Source organism: Pavona decussata, unplaced genomic scaffold (assembly GCF_977016875.1).
Source record: "Pavona decussata unplaced genomic scaffold, jaPavDecu1.1 SCAFFOLD_154, whole genome shotgun sequence".
In the NCBI taxonomy this organism is placed as follows: domain Eukaryota; kingdom Metazoa; phylum Cnidaria; class Anthozoa; order Scleractinia; family Agariciidae; genus Pavona; species Pavona decussata.
Window position 1 is genome coordinate 209,561 of NW_028145566.1, and position 20,440 is coordinate 230,000.

A 20,440-nucleotide genomic window follows, 5' to 3' on the forward strand; every position below is an offset into this window, starting at 1 on the left:
TGCCTGGAGAGACTCTACTAAAACTTTTTTCACTGCAGAAATCACGTGTTAAAAAAGCCAAACCCATTAACAGGGAAACCAATCAATAAACTTTATCATCATCATCATTGTTTTTGATTTCCCAGAGTCTCTCCAGGTGACCAACAGTTGGCCAGAGGTCCTGATCCTGGGGAGTCTGGGTACAAGATTGATTGTTCATCAAAATGTTGCAGTGGTAAACTAGGCTTTAAATGCATTTGGGGCATGGTTGAAACATCTCTTGGGAGGAACTTATATTATCTTCAAGCTGGCATAGATGATAATGGTGATGACGATAAATATTATACATATATTATAAATATACAGTAAACAAAGAAAATTGGAAACATTGATCGGCAAACATGGAGTGTTTTGCTAAATCACACAATACATCGACATATATATATGATACCTTTCTTTACTTGAGAAGAAATTAATCTGTGTCCCTGCCAGTGGTATAATTTTTCGAAGGTAAAATCAATAGAACGGCACGAAAAGGACTGGTTCGAGTTTTTCCCAGCATCCTTTACTGCTGCACATGCTTTCAAGGAAACAAGATGGCGCTCTTCTGTTCAAGTAAGTTTGGCTCACTACATTCCTTCAAACCTTCTTTTAGCAGTGTTCGATCACAAATTCTTTCCTTCTCCGATTGTCAAAATAGCTGCCCTTTAACTTCTTTTAGAATTCATGGCTATAATTGCCACTGGCAGTGATTGTTGTTCGAGAGTTCATGTTCACTCTGCGTGTTCGTTTGCTGGTTGTATGTCAATTTTACAAGCTCATTTTGCATGGCTTACTTTTATGAGGCTTGTTTGATTACAAGTAATCTCCGTTATCTGGCCTTATTCCGTTAGTTTGACTGCAACAATCGCGCCTTAACAATCGATCGGTCAGGGTTTGGATCGATGCAACTACAAGAATGCATGATTGTATACAAAGTCATAAGCTTACATGATGTTGATTACAAAACTTAATTAACAGCTGAATATAATTTGCGCGTAATGCAGTGAAGTTGGGAGCAATTCTAAAACGAGCAGTTTTCTTACCTCAGTCCTTTTTATGCTAATATCTGGAGTCAATTTTCTTTTTTGAGAACAATTTTCTTACAGCTGTCAGAAACAGACGTTCCCTTAGAGAGAGTGGTAGGGCTCTCAATTCACTGCAAATTAAAATTTTATTTAGGGCTTGTAGTATTTCAGTTCAGGAATAACAAAATCTCCAAAGAATCCCGAGCCCTTGTTGATTTAATTACTAATTTGCGCACTAACAACTTGAATCTTACCACTGCAAACCTGCTACATGCTATCGCTGACAGTAAATTTGTGCCACCTTCATCAGAGCAAAAAATTCTTTACTCAGGTGTCTCCAAAGGAAATCCATCAAAGATATATCTTCTACCTTGGAGAATAACCGAGGAAATTAAATTGCATATGTTTCAGTTAAAATTATTCATAATACAGTGTTTACAAAGGACAGGCTTTTCAAAGCAAGTATTGTATAAGACGATAAATGTTTTTTTTGTAAAGAAAATCCTGAGACACTTGTACATCTGCTCTTTCACTGTCCAATTGCAGTAGCTTTTTGGGATGATTTTCGGGAATGGTGGCTTCGAAACTCCAAGATTGAATTCAACCTTACTCCAGCTAATGTTCTGTGCAGTGTGATAGACAATTCAAAGTTCTGTACGTTGCTCAATTTTGCCCTTCTGGTTGCCAAATTTTATATATATCGTCGCAGTCTACACGAGGCACCCCTTCTCTTCCCCGTCTTTGAAACAGAATTACGTGAAAAAGCTTGCATCGAATATGATATTGCCAAGGAAATAGGTTATCTAAAGAACTTCAAGATTAAATGGGAACCACTAATTCGCAACAAATTCATCGAAGACGTGGTTATTTGAGGGACCCCTTGAATCATTTTCCACTACTTTTTTTTTTGTTGTTGTTCTATTTTTGTCGTTTTTCTTTTGATCGTTTCTTTTCGCTTACCTGTTCATACTGCGATATTGTAAATAATTAACAATAAAAACAAAAACTTGAGGAGTGTGTGGATGGGTTGTTATCTAGATGCCTTTTTAGTAGTGCAATGTAAGTGACTTTTGTACTGTAATGTAAATAATGTCAGTTATAATATTGTATAAAAAAAGTTGGTTGTGAAGATACAGTGTTATTATTGTAAATACAGTAAAAACCCGCGTGTAAGAACCTAGAAAATTAAGAACCTCCTGGCAGAAATTTGCTACTTTAATACCCCAAAATATAAGAACCTGTTTAGCCAAAAAAATTCCAACACGTTCTTATATGCGGGGTTTGACTATTTTATTTATAATATTTTACCAAAAAGGTTGTCTATAGAGATAAAAAAATTGCACAGTGAAACTAAAAATGCACAATGTATGTTAAATGTGAACTGTTATCATAAAACAATTCGGCTACAATTAAAAGAATGTATCATTTGTATGTAATGATGACTTGGTCTTGGTTTAAGTGTTCCATGCCTGTATCATCTTGCAGCTCATTACAGTATTTTCTACTCCGTAAAAATTAAGAACCTAATTAAGAACCTACTTAGCCTAAAATGCCAGTAAGTACCCCAAAATATAAGAACCTGTTTTGCCAAACTCTAAAAAAGTAGGTTCTTACACGCGGGTTTTTACTGTAGTGTTTTTTTTTTTTTGTTAGTACGTACCGTTGTATAGTATAGTATGCTTATATTGTAAGTACAGTTAAAACTGTAATTATCGCCATTAGTGTAAATCAGTGTTAGCAGTGTTTAGTATTGTATTAGGCAGCTTATCAGTTTTCACTGGAAAGAATGCAATTGTGCCTATCCTCTTCAATCTGAAAACCCTTCTGAAAGAACACAATTCCTCTTATTTTGAGTAAGCTGTATTCTGTTCATTCTGCTATCAGGGCAGAATGAACGGAATACTATTCTTTGCATTCTAAAATCAGAATAGGTTCCAAAGTATTCTTTTTCCAGAGTAGTCCTTAAAAATGCACCCTCAAATGGGACAACAATTCCTAACCCTAACTCTAACCTTGGTTGGTTACAAGAGACTGAGCAATAAAGACAATAAATATCAGTAACATACATTTGTACTGACCCAAATCTTTGCTTTTTATAGTCAGTAATGAAGTTCCAGAGCACCCCTGTGTCTCACCATCCTCTAACTGTGTGTTTGAGAGACGACTGATTGAAAAGTACATCGCTGAAAATGGCACTGATCCAATCAGTGGAGAGCCCATTTCAGAGGAACAACTGATTGATATCAAGGGTAGGCTGCTATAATCATTGGTTATATTCCTCTCCTATAAAGTCTGCCTTGTTTTTTTAAATTTCCAAAGTTTAGTCCTCTAAATCTCAGATGCAGGTCATGCAACTATCCTTCTGGTAGTAAGCCCATCTATATTACGAATATTGGGTTTTATCAGCCTAGGGTATGTCGCTTTCTTCTTTTTTTTTTTTTCCTACTCATCTTGCACCAGTCTATGTAAACTTTTAGACCAGGCTATGTCAACACTGGCATAACGTCACATGAACAAAATGAGAGGGAAGCTTTACAACTTCTTCTTCTATAAAGGGGGGAGGGCTAATTATAGATGGGAGCTATAAAAGGGGGAGTTTAATAGAGGATTTATGGGGTCACAGGGGTGAAGGGGTAGGCTAGGGGAGGGGTATACAAATTCTGTCAATGCTTTTTTATGCTCAATTTTGATCTTGGAAAAATCTGGTTTAGTCAATACTTTCTTTATCAGATGACCACACCCCTAACCAGGGTCATATGTCAATGTCAGGGGAAGTTTTGAACAACATTTTACTCTGCTTTGTTTCAGTGAACCCTCTTGTCAAACCAAGGCCTCCCTCAGCCACTAGTATTCCAGCTATCTTGAAAGCTCTTCAGGATGAATGGGTGAGCATTTTTTTAACCTACTTTGATTTATGAAAGCACCTCTCAGGTTCTGAGTTATTGTTGTCCTGGGTTTGCATAAATAATATGCAATCTAATAATGATAAGTGTATTATCATTTGTCTTGTGATGTAGTCAAAGTGACGGCATCATGAGACAAACGGTAATACACTTATTATTGTTGTACCTACCACAATGAACAACAGCAACAGTCTCTTTCTCAACAATATCCAATCTGAGAAAATTGTTATGGTAAATGAGAATAGAACTACAGTACTGTGATGTTTGATGACTTAGTTTTAGAATAATCATACAAACAAATTTTACCTAGTCATAGATTCAAAAGCAAGAATTACACAGCATTAGAAATAATCTTGAAAATTAAAAGGAAGACACTAGTCATAACCTTTCATTTGAATGGTCACACTTCAGGATTTCATCCACAGGCTAAAACATTACACCCAGTTTGTACAGTACATGACACAGCACCACAAGAACATCCTGCTTAGTAGCTTTCATTTTGCATGGTTCTGAATGGCTTTAAATTAATAGTCACAGTTGATGTAAATAAACAAAATTTTCTTCCATTAACTCAAAAGTTGTGTTACTTGTCCTTAGTAATGTCTGACTTGAAAAAGGATTAGTTTAATAAGGATTTATATACATGACAAAATAATGTACTGATGATCTTTATATTCCTCAGGATGCTTGCATGTTACACAGTTTTACTTTAAGACAACAGCTTCAAACAGCAAGACAAGGTTGGTTTAGTTTTGTATTGTTTTATCTGAACTGGTACAAATTTCCAAGAATAAATGTTTCCTTCCTTCCCTTTTTTGAGAGGGGAAGTTAGGTGGGAGCATTTTCTGCACAACAAAAGTTTGCGTGAATGAGTGCCTGACTAATAATGCAACATCCTTTTTTTATTTCAGAGTTATCTCATGCGTTGTATCAGCATGATGCTGCATGTCGTGTGATTGCTCGTTTGACAAAGGAAGTGACTGCCGCTCGTGAAGGTACTCCGCTGCTACTTAATATCAAATATCTTATTATGCACTCCCCTTGGGGCTTTTCAGGGATAATTTACAACACTCCGTGGGGACTTTGCCAGACTGCTTGTGGCACAGTTGACAATAATGAGGTAATGAGTTATAAATGCTCCCTAATTTGAATGTGAATTTGAGATAGACACTAGTGGTCACTGCCAGAGATTTTTTACATCTCTTGTGGTTCTTTTACATGTACATCCAATAGAGTCAGATGAGGTCAAAGTACTATGAGATGGGGTCTACAGTTTTTCATTCTTATCCAAGAATACTGTTGTTTAATGTGATCAGTCCAATAGTCTTAGAACTGACTTGAGTATTTTGTTATCAACAGCTCTGGCTACTCTCAAACCACAAGCTGGTATGGCTGTCGTTGTTCCACCAGTTACTCCAGTACAGGTGAGGAACACCATCAATAAGGAATTTGTTTGTCTTAGTGCTGTGGCAAACTGTGTTAGAACCAGGCTTTTAACCAAAAATGTAAAACTGAGCAATTTAAAGGCATGTCTTGCAGAATTTGTAAAAGGTTCTAGTTGAACTTCCATGAATTTCTTAGTGTTCTATCTTGTTTGCTAAAACCTTGGTTGGAACCAATCTAGAAGCAGTAATTCAGCTCATTGTGTATGACCCAAACAAAACATGAGATGATGGAAATGGGCAAACCAAAAACTAGTTTTGTTCAACTTCTTTGGGGGCAGTGATGTAGAGAGCGATAATGATTGCAATTAAGTAACTGACATTAATAGAAAAAGCTTTAAAATATGTAACAATGCATGAATTCATTCTTCAAATTGAAGCTTGATCATCTCTGAAAAATAATGGTTACCCAAAATATCCTTTTGGACTTCAATATTCCTTGCTAAGATCTTCTCTTCCTGCACAGTAGCCACCGTCCCTGAGAAATGAGAGTTTCTGGTACAATTCCAAGATACATACAGGTAGAATGTATGTACAGTAGCAAAAGAAGGCACCATCCTTAATAACTTACCTCTTGTTGCTAATCTTGAAGTAGCCATTACCTTGTAACTTGAAGAATTTATTTGTTTTGCCTTTCCAGATGGAAGAGGCAATGGAGCTTGCTGGCCAGGTAAACAATAACATCAGGTCGATATTATTGATGTTTATGCATGTTTTTTACCTTACCCTGTTTAATTGTTAAATGCATCTTTTTTTTTTTTTCAGCCTGGTGAAGAAGAAGGAATGACAGAAGATGTTCTACAGAAAGTATGTTTTAAAACACGTAAAATTGTTGTAAGAATGTTCCTTCTTTGTGTTGCTCTGTTACAAGATTGTTTGACCATGTTTTGGCCTGTACATTTTATTTTCTCTTTTAACTTTGCAGTTGCAAGACAAGGCCACTCTCCTTACTGCTGAACGTAAGAAGGTAAGTGCTACAGTTACATCTGTTTAATGATCTATTTTATGTACAGTCATAATTCTCAGTAAATAACAGTGTTCTCAGCAGAATCCAAAAGACCATCTCCATTTAATGTTGTGTTTCTCATGCCAAAGAGACCCAATTTTTTTTTTTAAATGGCAATAGAGTTTTGGATTCGTTGCATGCTCCTTTGGGGGCTCTTAAAAGTGGTTGATACTGGTATTAAGGGAGTGGTCAGATTTCTGATTTTGTCAGACAAAAAGTCACTTAATCTGTTTTCTATTGGGCCAAAAATAAAAGTTGTTGTAATAATGAAATCTCAGTATATGGATGCATTGGTTTGGTGGTAAGGGAGGGGTACACTGTCCTTAATGTAAGTTAGAATAACAAATGCATTTTTCCCCTGAGGCAATTTGATACATCTGTAAATATACAGAAAAAGAGTGTTTGGTGAAAGAGTTATTGAGAACCTTTCAGTAATGACAAGGTCTTTAACAACAATTGTTTTTGTTTCCTTTTAGAGAGGTAAAAAGGTTCCAGAGGATCTGAGTACAGTGGATGAGATAAGATCTTACAAACCCATTTCCTCACATGCAGTAAGTTTTTAGAGAGTAAAGTGTGTCACAAAAATTGATTTCAATAACATGCATTTTCTGAGGCCCGAAACTCTTCCAGTGAAACCTGCAGTTTACACTACCATAATTAAACTGGTTCACAAAGGCAAACTTGTATTGTTTCATATTTGGTTTACCTTAATTTGTTTAGATTGTACTCATGTCCCTACAATTCAACAGGTGTTTTACCTTGCAATACTGCAGTTTTTTTAGCTTTGAAGTGAGCTGAGCCTTCTGTACTAAGGTGTAAGATATGATCAAGAAGGGAAATAAATTTTAACTGCCAATCCATGAGGCAATTTTTGTGCTTGGACAGATTTCAATCCATTTTGTCCCTTCCTGTTTTCAAGGGACCTCAATTTACTGATCTGACTACATTAGTTCAATCATAAATTCAGTGTTAAACTTTAAAGTTAATATTATAATGTGTGAGAAGATTGCACTAAATTGATCCTTTCTTGGTCGTTTTAGGGCCTCCACAGTGCAAGCAATCCAGGAATCTTGGCACTGGATTTGTTTGCTGCAGACACATCCAGGGTGATCACAGGTTTGTACTCTATCATAATATAATTCTCATTGATCAAGCAGTCTCATTGGTTGTCATGTCAAGGTATATCTGAGAGTACAACTCAGATATTTCATTTGTGCAACAAACTACACTTAAGGATTTCATCCAGAGACTCAAAATTAAGGACCACAGAAAAATACTACTCAGCAGTTTTTGTCTCAGTCAATGATCACTGTAGGATTTCATTTGCAGACTCAAAAGGTAGGACCATCTTGTGCGGTATAATTTACAGCACCACTGGAAGAGACTGAATGGATGACCACATCTTGAGAATCACATGTTAGTCCATGTTGTGCCTCACAAGAAACCATACCCCTGGAAAATTTTGCTCATTAGCTTTCATCCACAGGGTTAAAAAGAAGAACCTCCATACAGTTTTTTAAAAACTCTCCATACTGCAAGTGAAAGATAACTTAAATACTTACCAAAAATGGAGCACTGAGCACTGTATATCGTTATGATCATTGTTCTTTGTGTATTTGGATTCTTTTGTAACCGCTTGAATGTTGTTCATTTAGGTGGTCTTGACAAAAATGCAGTGGTATTCTATCGTGACACGGAACAGGTAAGATAGAAAGCACACACTATCACTAAAGATTCTTTTCGCGGAAAAGAGACCTCAATGAGTGGACATAACTATAAAAATTACACTTGAAACATTGAGTCTTGACTTACGTTTTGGAACTTTTTTTTTTTTTTTTTTTCATTTCTAGGTTATTGCAACTCTGAAAGGTCACACCAAGAAGGTTACAAATGTTGTCTATCATCCCTATGAGGTATACATTGGCATGTTAACTTTTAGATGTAAAATATTTTATTGTACTGCTACACTGTATCTGTGAAAGAAGTGGTGGCCTACTGGTTAAACACATAACAAACCCTTGGGCAAAATTGAGGTAGTGTGGTATATAGCAAGTCTTTAGTTACATTATGATTCACAAGCACAATACAACAGTAAACCTGACTTAAGAGCAACACAACAGACTTAGTATATGGGCTTTCATCATGGTTGAAGACCTTGTGCTATGCTCCCAGACAAGGGATTCTCCATATTGTCTCTTGCTGCATTTGAGGTTCAACCAAATGGCCACTTTTTTAAGAACATTTCAAGGTCTCTGCCATTTCTTGTTTCTGTAGACGAGAACTACAGAACTACTGTAGTTACCAACAAAGTAGGACAGTTTTCTTGGTGTGTGGAACCCTTCTGACTGCTACAATAAGAAACAACTTATGAAAAATATGATTGGTGGTATTAGAGTTCATAGTGCTCTAAGTACTCCAGTTTTCTTCTCTCCAATGAAACTAAAATGTAAAAAAATGTCATTAGATCTGGAGAGTGTCTCCTATTAAATAAATGCTCTGCTAGTAAAATATCATTTACTGTTAACCTACCTCTATACATTAACTTGCAATAATTATGTCAGTTTGGATGTTACGTTATTGGCTAATGGTAGCAAAATACTATTCTCAAATTTTATCTATTAAAAGCATCGGAGATGGCCCTGTTGAACCAGTTAATAGCTTTTTTGATATACAAACAAGGTAACTGGATCCCATGAGTCTCCTGTCGCTCAGTGGTAGAACATTAGCACTAGTAATCAGAAGGTCATATGTTCGACTTCTGTTGGAAGAACTTAGATTTTCATTTTCTGAGTATGCCTGTGTCACTGACTGAAAAATACAGTAAATTTTATTAAATGAAGGTAATTAGATCATTCAGCATTGTATCAATCCTTTTGTTTTCTTTTCATGCCTTTTCAACCAGTAGGTTATTTGACTGCAGGATCAACAAATTATTGTAATAATAAACACTTAATGTATGGTCCTGAGGGAAACAGTTAGTTTTGTTTTCCTGAGAGTCCTGATGTTCGTCACAGTGAAACAAGCAAATATACAAGCCAACAACTGAGAGGGCAACAACTTCAGAATAATATTGTATCCCGGTCGGGATACATTTGTTTTTCATCAGGGGCATGTGACCAAGAATCAGCCAATCACAGTGTTTGTTTTGTTGAGTGAAAGTCTGCGTGTACAACAAGAGCTGTTGTTGACTTTATTATTTTCCTTTGTTTATTTATCTATAACAGGATCTTGGATTCTCAGGATCAGCGGATGCAACCATCCGTGTATGGTCCATTCCACAAGCATCCTGTTCTCACATAGTAAAGGTAAACAAGGAAGTAGTACGATCCAAAACCTTTTTTGAGACCCTCCCTGGGTAACAAAGTAGTAACATGAGCAAAAACTGAATTATTACAGCACTAAAAAATAAAATAAAATTAAAATAAAGTTGTAGCAGCTGAAGAAACAAGGGTCTTGTGTGCAAAGCAAACATTTTGTGGGAAGTGTACAGGCAAAGTACAGATAAATGTGAAAACCTCTATTGTAAATGCTGTTTTCAGCTACTGTATTTATCTTGATCTTGCCTCCTTGAGAAGATAACAGTCAGGTGACAGTTTTTAACCTTCATTTAGAGTACATGTACTATTACAGGGGGAGAACAATGGGGGTGGGAGAGACCTGGTCTTTAGAATCCATACCCTTTCTGTAAAGTCCATCCCCATTTTCAGACTCTCAGACCAACATCGTTAAAATCTTTACCCCATTTCAGACCAACACGGCTTAAAAACTATACTCTTTAGCACCACACATACCTAAATAACTTATATGGGGGGGGTACCCATCGGAGGGAAAACATGACTTTTGTCAATGGTGGTCTTCCAGCAGCTGCCAGTTTCAGCATAGAAAAAAGTAAAACTGATTACCACAACCCATCGGTAGAATTTCTATAATTTTAGGTCCCAAAACCCATGAAATTGTGAGACCGTCATTTGTGTTCTTAATTTTTCTCAGGCACATGATCAAGCTGTCACTGGCCTCAGTCTTCATGCTACAGGTAACTTTGTTGTGTCTAAGAGTGTTTATTTTTAATGTTTTTTGTTATATAATTTGCATCAACATCACTCTTACAAAATTTTTGTATGTTCAACATAGGTGACTACCTTCTCAGCTGTTCAACCGATCAACATTGGGCATTCTCCGACATAAGAACAGGCCATGTACTAACAAGGTGCCTTTCTGATCCAAACATCAATCAAGGTAATAAAAACTCTCCCAATTACTTCTGGGAGGAAGGGTTTTTTTTATAGTGCTACAGACTCTACCACCCCAAGCTTTTTCTCATTCTATTCCTGATAGTGTTGATTAGCAAATCTTCCGCACTTTCCATTCCGCCAAAAGTTCCAGTTTGAAGTTTTGAAAAATTTAACCCCCTAATTAGACTTTTGCACATTATGCAAGCAATTTTTCAAGCATTTTAGTGAGTCAAAAGCATTTTTTAGTGGCATTTTTCCCCAAAAAATTAGTTTTTGAGAGAGAAAAATAAAAATAATATATGACTTGATTTTTTGTGTTTAAATAAAACAAGTATGTCGAACTACTTGGCCTCTAATTGGATCAAGTATCAAAGCCAGATGAATACTAACCTTTATTTTTGTTGTGTTACATTTATTTGCCAATATAAATAAATAAATTTTTGATTCATTGTTGTAGGAGCCAGTTTACATGCTGTTGAATTAATTACTGTAATTTAGGCACTACCTGTTTCTGTTCCTTTAAAAATTATATACAGAAAGGCTTATTTAGAGACTAATGATTTTGATTTTGCCTGCTCTCAGGACTGACTTGTGCTCAGTTTCATCCAGACGGTCTTATTTTCGGTACCGGAACAACAGACAGGTTTGTAAAAATTACAATAACAGACAGCTGAGCACAGAATAAGCATAGAGGTACACCACGATGAACTTTTGACCAGTTGTGCAGTGGTTAGTTTGTCACAGTTTCAATTGAACTTTTGATCGAAAGATTTGAGGGTCAGTTAACGTGTGTCGCACGTGGGAAAAATTGTTGCAATTCGGTTTTAGTATGCAGGGGAATAAAGAAAAAATACTCTGTCAATCGAAGCTGTCCTTTACTCAGATATTTTAGCACAGCCTTGTGTAAAATAGCTGGGACAAAAATTGAAGTAGTCAAGTAAAGGTCCCTGCATCTTGGCTCTTACAAAAACCCTGAGTTGTTGGAGCATAGGTTGGACACTGCATGGGCTTGGATACTGTTGACATTCTGCTGGGGATAACCCTGCAATGGACTAGCATCCTATCCAGGAAGGAATTATACCAATATTCCTATTTGCTTTATGCTATAGAAACCGGGGGAAACTCAGGCCTTATGGGCCACTTACTAGTAGGCTTTTAGTGCAACTTACCTCGCATTTAGATGTTATTCGTGTGAAATTACAATAATATAATAAATAATTATTTGTATGTAAAAGGTTATAGTTGTCGTTTCACACTAATTTTGCATGTTCAATATTGTAGTGTGATAAAGATCTGGGATTTGAAGGAAGGTGCTAATGTCGCCAAATTTCCTGGACACTCTGGCCCCATTACAGATATCTCCTTCTCAGAAAATGGGTACGTAGAATGAATATTGATTTGTAAAGAATTTGTGAGAACTTGCTAACTGTACATGTGTTTTCTTTTTGGTGTTCCCCTTCTATGCTTGCTTTCCTAGTTGAGTTGTCTTGCAATCTTTTCATTCATTCGTCAAGTGTTTTTGACAACAGGTATAAAACCTCAGTCGCCTGCGAACTTCCTTTTACGAACTTCCTTTTAAAGTCACCGTTGAAGACAAGTTGAGAAGCTTTCAGTTTAAAATTATACATAACATCATACCAACCAATCTCTCTCTCTATAAAATGAACATAAAAGAAACACCACAATGCAAGCACTGGCTCTACCAAAAAGGAAAATCTTGTTCACATGTTTCTTGAGTGCCCTGTAGTTGAACCCTTTTGCAAAGAAGCTATAACGTGGTGGAATATAAGGCGTTCAGACAATATTAATCCCAACTACTCTGAAATCCTTTAAGACGTCTACATGAATGCTAGCTGTGTGAATCTAAATGATGTGAATCCTGACCTCAGTACAAATTTGAAGTAAACAGCCGAAGCTAAGTACACAAAAACTTGCATCAAGACTACTTTACGAATGTTTGGTTTATCAACAGAATTGATAACTAAAGATGAAATGGCCACCGTAAAGAGATTCAAGTGCCGACGTTTCGAGCGTTAGCCCTTCGTTAGAGCATAAGCACTTGAATCTTTTTACGGTGGCCAATTTACCTTTAGTTTTCAACTCTGTTGATAAACCAAACATTTGTTTCTACTCCCCACCGACGCAGCACCACAGTTTCTTTAGAAACTAACTGCCCTTATCCATAAGGCTAATTTACACTAAGCAAGTTTATATGCAAGTTATCCACAATGGTGCAATCACCTAGTGTAACATAGGCTTCAGTCACTATTGGTTCTGGTTTTGTTTCTGGGTCTAGAGATATTTTTGTCGAGGATATTTATTGTGAAAATCACTCTGATCTCATGGATTTTAGACAAACATGTTTCTTAACCCTTTCCCGTCCGAGGGAAATGGCAAATTTTTCTAAATCGCTAACTATGAACTGGGAGACTACATGTGATATACCATTTAAAAGGTATTTTCTGGAGTGTGCTATAAATCACACCAACAGAGATGGAGGAGGTCACATATTAGAGTGAGAAAAGTCCAAAACGATAGAAGAAAAACTTTGAAAATTTTCTTATTTGTTGTACATACTGGGTATCCCCCTAAACTATAGCTTAATGTACAGCTCTCAGTGCATTGCTTGTTGTAAGATTTCAACTGGACCCTTAACATACAAAGGAAAAAAAATCCAAAAGTTTGAGGGGTAGTAAATCAAGTCTCATATAGGAGGGGGGCACGATTTTATGCCTTCAATTTATAGATCTTTCAAAGATCTTTTGGTTGTGCAAATTTCACACAAATTGACCAAATACTGAGCTCATAATTGCGTCTTGTGCCATATGGCACTCTTGGTCGGGAAAGGGTTAAAGTGACCAGTTGATTTGGCGTTTTATTTTGATGAAGGCGACCATACTTGCTCTTGTGTCAAAATCTTCACTGTTGTTTTGTCATTTTCATGCAGTTACTACTTGGCCACTTCAGCTGATGACTCGGTAATAAAACTCTGGGATTTGCGCAAACTGAAAAACTTCAAGACCATTACACTAGAGGATAGATTTGAGGTATGGATACAAAATTCAGATGTTCCTGACAATATCAAACAGGAAATTCCAGTTTAAAAGGGGCCTGACCTGACCTTGCCATTCTCTCCTTCAGTTGTCATCAAGAGCGTAAACAACTGACAAACAAGCTTGTCGTTTTATAGCGGAACTTCTTGCTTAATATGATACTTTTTTATCCTTAGTTTGATTGTACACTTTCACAACTAACACTTTCACAGTTATAGAACTTATCCTGTCACAATTAAGTCGGGTTATTCTTGAATGCACACCAATATTCTGTTTTACAATTCGTTGGTTTTTCGGTTTGTTTTGTTTGTTATAGTTAATTCTACAATAACTGTCCAAATTTTCGCGCCCTGATTGGCTCGTAGGTATTGTCTATAAGAGTACAGACAATAAAAATGACGTCAGATGTAACGCGCGCGCTTTCTCAACGAAAAAAATAGTCAATTCCGCTCGTACTTTTTCCATGTTATTGTAAAAAACAAATCGACGGCAGTTTGCTATGGTCTATACTCTTTTATTAAAAACTGGATCATTGTATAATGCAATTCGAGCGATTTGATTGGCTTAGCGGCCATGGTGTATGAGCCATTATACCATGCCCGAGAAAAAGAGACCATTAAATTGTCTTCTAATTGTTACTTGCAAAGTGGAATCCGCAAAATCTAGCAATATTTTGTGATTGTTTTTAATAAAACAATTATTCCACTCACGCTTGTTGGATATGAGATGATTATAGCCAACTCGGCGCTACGCGCCTCGTTGGCTATCTATCATCTCATATCCAACACGCGCTCGTGGAATAATTGTTAAATAGACCATAAAATGACGTCATAAAATGTCCAAAACTTGGCAGTGAAACCACTCGCCTGCGGCTCGTGGTTCCACTTAAGTTTCGAACATTTTTTGACGTCATTTTATGGTCTATAAGAGTATAGACCATAGAAAACTGCCGTCGATTTGTTAAATGTATCAAAGTAGACTCAGCTAACAATTCTTGACATCTTTCTGTTGGCTTTCTAAAAAAGCTCACCTTATCAAAGAGCGAAATCTGGATGTTTGCGTCTTAATGATTGCACTTACCAAGTTTGACTTTCATCCTGCAGGTTAAAACGCTGAGCTTTGATCAGAGTGGTACATATCTGGCTGTGGGTGGCTCTGAAATCCAGTAAGTTAGAGTTCATAATGAGGGAACAGTTTTTGTTTTCCTGACAACTGCCACGGAAATCCTCGTGGAAATAATAACATCTGGCCAATCACAACAAACAAAAAGCAACGCAATGAACCAATCAGAACTCGAAGCACAAACAAAGGGCAAGCACCAAGCGCGGGAAAACATGCAACCGGTGCCTAGCGCGGGAAAACATGCAACCGGTGCCAAGCGCGGGAAAACATGCAACCAACGTGCAACTGGCGTCAGTGCGAGAAAATATGCAACCAGTGCCAAACCCGGGAAAATATGCATTAGACAAGGCAGGATTGTTTTTGGCGTTGCACCTAATTGGATGAAAAAAACATCATGTGCTCTGATTGGTTAGATAACATTGCTGACGCTTTTTAACGTAGAAGAGACTGTCCGTAGAAGAAGCGATAAATTCTCTGTTTTGTTATTGTCGCATACAGAAGATTAATTGCCCCTGTCATTGGTGATTTCAGTTCAATTTGCGTTTTGTGTTTGTGGAAAATTTAATGAAATAGCGTTTGTAGCGGGAGTAACTTGTTGATATGTACTTTGCAGAATTTATCTGGTCAAACAATGGGAAATGATCAAGTCATTCTCAGGTAACTTGGCAATAAATTAAACTCAGTCGTATAATCTGTAGACTTCCATCTTCACAAGATTTCCTCACTAAGTTTCCTAATTCTGTATCTGAATCTGAGTTGAAATAACAGGTTTGTTTTTTGTTGTTTTAGAACACTCTGACGTGACAACAGGAGTGAAATTTGGCAAACACTCTGCCTTCATCGCCTCAGTTGGCCTCGACCGTCATCTTAAGTTCTACTCCCGATAGAGAAAGAACATTGTGTCACGCAACCTGGGAATTCAGTCACACAACACGATAGTACTTTGTCACACAACCTCAGAATGTCTGGCACGGCGTGAGAATATTTGCTCACGCCGTCAACCAAGGAAACTGAACTTGGCAATCTGTGTTCCAGTGGTTTTAGCCTTTGTAGAAAAGTAATAGATAAGTTTATAGTTGGAAGCGAGCGCATCCTTCTGATCCGAAATATAGCTTACTTCGCTCTCCAACAGAAATAGTTTAACGGAAGCCGTTTGTCTATTAAAGCTATGGAATTCTCGAAATATTTTAACCTCGTCGTTCCTTAGATAAATGGTATGAATACTGAAACTTCGGCCATTTTGCTTTTCGCGTTTGTTAGAGATACCTTTGAACAACAAGACACTCAGGGTGGCAGTAATGGCAACCTCGTTCCCAGTGGAGTTGAAGGAGCCTGGAAACGAGGTCGCAATGATGCCTAGGGAGATTTTAGAGTCGATCAGGTGTAAAAAGCAATAGTAATAAAATCGTGACGTCCTGGCCCCAGTTGTTCAAAGAGCGGATAACTTTATCCACTGGATAGGTCGTTATTCAACAGATAAAATGTGTGCAAGATTTTCCCGATATGCCTATTGTTTGTGAATGTAGTTGAAGCATATGTCAAATTCAAGCATGGGATTGTGTGGAAAACTTGCCAAAAGCGTTCTTTGGAGTACATTTGCTCCACTGGATAGCGACTTATCCACTGGATAAAGTTATCCGCTCTTTGAACAACTGGGGCCTGTACTATTTTTCCCGCCATTTTTGCCCCCGCGCTTGCCAGTTGGTAGCATCTTTTGTCGACTTCAGCGAATGGGTTGGATGCAAAGACCCGGATTAAGTCGCAACAAAACCAGTCTTGATGAATGTAAAAACACCTGATTTTGTCTCTTTTAACAATGTAAAAAGGTTAGAAGCTTTTGTCACTTATAGATAGCGTCCAATTACATTTGTTAAGTGTGCAAACTCTTTCTTTTCTTCTTTCCGATTAAAAAAAAGGATTCATTTTGTACAGAAGAAAGATTCTCGCAGTTATCTACGCAATCAGACTTGCGAAAAAACCTGCGAGAATCTTTCAGTTTCATCCGCAACACGTATACATGCTTCATAAAGATTCATTTTGCTTTTTGCCAATTATTGTATTAAACGGTTTTACTGGATCTTAATGTGGTTTTCATCTGAGTGAAGAGAAATACCCTCTTCCTTCGGTTCCCTTTAGTTGTTTTCAGCCAATTCAACAGAATTTACGTTAATTTCTCACTGAAATCTTAGCGAGAAGAAGGCAATCTTATCTTTGCCTTAAGAGTTTTTTCTAGCTCTGCGTGGCGCCTGTATTAAATTAGATGTACTTACTTTGTGTTCTTGAATCGTTCATTGCCTTGTCTGCGTTTGCTGTGTTGGGACAGCATGATTACTGGGGGTGGGGAGGGGCTGTCTCGTCCCCAGTCGTCTCTCATGGTCGAGACGAGAAGCGGGCGAGAGATGCTTCTTCCCGTCGTGCCCTTCGTTGCGTTGCCGTCCTAGTCTCCTCTCGACTGTATGATATCATAAGAGAGACTAGGGACGAGTCAGGGGGAGGGGGTGCAGGGTTATTCTTTTTCCTTATTATTTCAGGGTCGTTTATTCCTTGTACCTAAACTTAGCAAGTCTTTTATCTTTAAAAATCCCAGTCACCTACTACTGAGATCCGGTTAGCGAGCGAAATGAGATATTGTACAGTAAAACCTATCCCACGCCTCCCCCCTAGTCTACCCACGCAGTCCCTGCTTGCGTTAACTTATAATATCTTTCACTGCATGCATTAGCTTTCCTCGCCTTCGGTTGGAAAGGGGTGCAAAGCGTAGTGTATTCGATACGAGATGGAGGGGGTATAGGGATACCGTATTGCAGTTTCTCTGGAATTTTTGTGCAGTTTATTACTATGCGGGAAAAGCAGATTTTAGTATGGGTTATTGGAATCCAAAAAGAAATGGCGTTTTGTTCAAAATTGAAGCTTCTTTTATCTCTGAAAAATGCATGGTTACACCCAATTTTCTTTTTGGATGCCAAGAGCACTTGCTAAGTTCTGCTTTCTCCGCATAGTTTTAAACCGCGCAAAAATATCTGTATTAGTAGGCACCACAACTCGAGTTTCTCGAGATGCGCAGAACGTACGCGCAGTAACAAAAGAGGGCACCGTCCGTTAAAGTACTGAACCTAGATATCTTGAGCTAATTCAGGTATATGCAGGAACAGGTCCTACAGTCTGCGTAGGTGGTCAGGAGCCTGCAAGGATGTAAATGCAGGAAGACCGGCCGTCTTGAACGACTAGTACAGAGAGTGCGGGCCATTACCATATTTCTAGGCAGTATTTTTCATGTCCTTATGGTTCTTGTGTAAGAGGACGTGCCATGGGCGTTTATGTTGGACGTGTTCAACGCCACCAATGGTCAAAACAATCGTATGAGGATTTATGAGGGTGAGCATCATTGTTTTTGCGCGTGAGTAACTAGACACAATTTCCATCCTCGCATTAGACAGAAAAGCACTAAAACTTGAAGAAAAGAAAGTCGGAATTTTCGTCGCAAAATGGAAATATTCCATAGAATTTCCAGTTGAGCTCAAGATTTACAGTCTCGGGGAGCGCGTTTAAGGGGTACAGTGAGGGCTCAAATGTACCTTCGTGCCGAAAACTAATTGACCAAAAGTAGAACGGAAGCGATTTATAAAAAAAAAAAACAACCCAGAAAAGAGCTTGAAAATTTTGAGTACGCAACAGTTTACTTCATGAAATTTCACGTAACAGGCTGAACACGTGTGAGAGACGCGCAGGCCTATCACCTAAGCCATTGCGATATGCTAATTGAGATATAGGAACCTCATGCAAGAACTGTTCTATCCGCCTAATTCATAAACAGAAGTCACGCAGCCCTGACACCACCGATTCATTCGGGCAAATTAAGGCGGGGGTACACCCGAATTTGAGTGAAATTTGAAGAGGTTTTAAGAATGAATAGAAGGAAGGAAATGATTTTTGGAACACTAACAGACAGTTGATACCTACGCAAGAGCACCCCGGGTTTCTAGTGGACTAACTTGGTATCCGTCTATTAATTATTAACTACAAATTCTAATTTTAAAACTTCACTAAATCTTCAATATTTCTTATTTCTCTTAATTTTACTACTCTTTTGAAAAAAACTATCTCCTCCCAAATATACCTAAAAATCACCCAAAAATTTACAAAAAACCCCAAAACATTGATTTGTATAATGAGCATAGGGTTTTCGTATTGCTTGAAACGCGAACGAGATATTTCCGTTGAACCGATTTTAAGCGGCGTGAAAACGGCTTTCAGGTGTACCCCCGCCTTAAGACTCCCTTGTTAAGTTGTCAGAAATGGTATCTAAATTTCAAAGCTTAGTTGAGAAAGTGGAGATAGCACTTGAAGTTCTAAAATTTGGATTTCACTCATCTTCTATTTTCGCTTTTGAATTTTCTCGCGCCGCCATTTTGGATTCCTTGACGCCATACGGTTGCCCAATTTCTACACAAAAGAACTTCTGCTTCCTGATAATAGCAGCAACCGTGTGACGTCATGATATCCAAAATGGCGGCGGACGGGATAATCAAATCCTTCTCTCCAGTGAAAGAGGCCTTTGCGGAGGAGAGAGATCCGTGATATCCATTTTTTAGAACGCTTTAATGTTATCTCCACTTTTTAAACTAAGCTTGAAAATTTAAACACTTTTTCAGGCGACAATTTGTTGCAAGAGTTGAGGTTCCCTGGTTCACACTTTGACCGATAAGCATAAGCATAAGACGAATTGTGTGTGAACAGGTTTGAGATATGTACATGAAAAGACACTGGTTTCATTTCTTGTGTTTCTGTTTTTGTTTATGTCGCGCGTTTGTGCTTATGTAACAAGTGTGAATCTGTGTAAGATAAGTAAGGGGCAACCTCGTTCCCGTGTACAAGGGAAAAGCCATAGAAACGAGGTTGAGTAAGGGGCTGGGGGCAGTTTCTAAAGAAACTGTGGTGTGGAGGAGTAAAAACTGAACAGTATTTGATTTTGTCAATTGAGCTGACTGGAATGGCTAACGCATGAAGCATTAGCTATCAAATCTCTTAACAGTGGCGTTTTTTTTTTTTTTTTTTTACCTTATCGCCGGACATATGTGTGAGATAAGCACTAGCGCAAGAGCTCAGCAGCACTGCACAATAACTGCCTACGCTTTATTTTGCTCATTCAGTCACTTATCGGAACCGGTGTTAAGCTTGTCAGAGCCAACCTCACAAGCGCAAACCAATCGTAAGGCTCAAAAGCCTACAACAGACTTTGCACTGAGCTGGTAACGCGAACTTTCCGTGAACGTAAAAACAGTCCATATTGGAGAAACAAATTCATCAGTTTCGAGAGATTTAATTATAGAAAATTCATTTCGATTGAAAGGCCTTATGGCCCATATAAAGTGCAATCGAATTTCTCAAGTATTCAAACCGCCAAAAATCTCTCTTATTGGAACCTACCTTCTCCATTTCTGAAAATCATATAGTTCCAGCTTCAAATTTTACCATGATTAACCATGTGATCTATTGTTACCAAAGGACAACCAAAATTTGCTGTGACACGTAGGGGTAATGCACGCAACAAATTTTCAAAATTTGCAACACAGCATTTGCTGCGCGACAATTAAAAATTACACCCTTTGAAATGTTGGTCATTTTGCTCCACATTA

The 20,440-nt window shown here is 37.8% G+C and overlaps 1 protein-coding gene and 1 long non-coding RNA gene across 2 annotated transcripts; one reads left to right on the plus strand and one right to left on the minus strand.

The window, feature by feature from the left end:
• The first annotated feature begins 488 nt into the window (after positions 1-488).
• LOC146466013 (pre-mRNA-processing factor 19-like) lies at positions 489-16,881 on the plus strand. The gene is made up of 22 exons (XM_085127833.1): positions 489-594; positions 3,146-3,295; positions 3,855-3,931; positions 4,632-4,689; positions 4,861-4,944; positions 5,309-5,373; positions 6,032-6,061; positions 6,157-6,198; positions 6,317-6,358; positions 6,874-6,948; positions 7,438-7,513; positions 8,053-8,099; positions 8,248-8,310; positions 9,622-9,702; positions 10,388-10,430; positions 10,529-10,633; positions 11,212-11,272; positions 11,911-12,006; positions 13,577-13,676; positions 14,786-14,847; positions 15,418-15,461; positions 15,594-16,881. The coding sequence occupies exons 1-22, from the start codon at positions 576-578 to the stop codon at positions 15,689-15,691; spliced, it is 1,518 nt and encodes a 505-aa protein (XP_084983959.1). The 5' UTR covers positions 489-575; the 3' UTR covers positions 15,692-16,881.
• On the minus strand, positions 16,057-17,072 carry LOC146466014 (uncharacterized). Its single transcript, XR_014868150.1, has 2 exons — positions 16,464-17,072; positions 16,057-16,219 (listed from the first exon to the last, which is right to left on the minus strand). It is a non-coding gene; the product is annotated as an uncharacterized LOC146466014 (long non-coding RNA).
• Between the last annotated feature and the right edge of the window lie 3,368 nt (positions 17,073-20,440).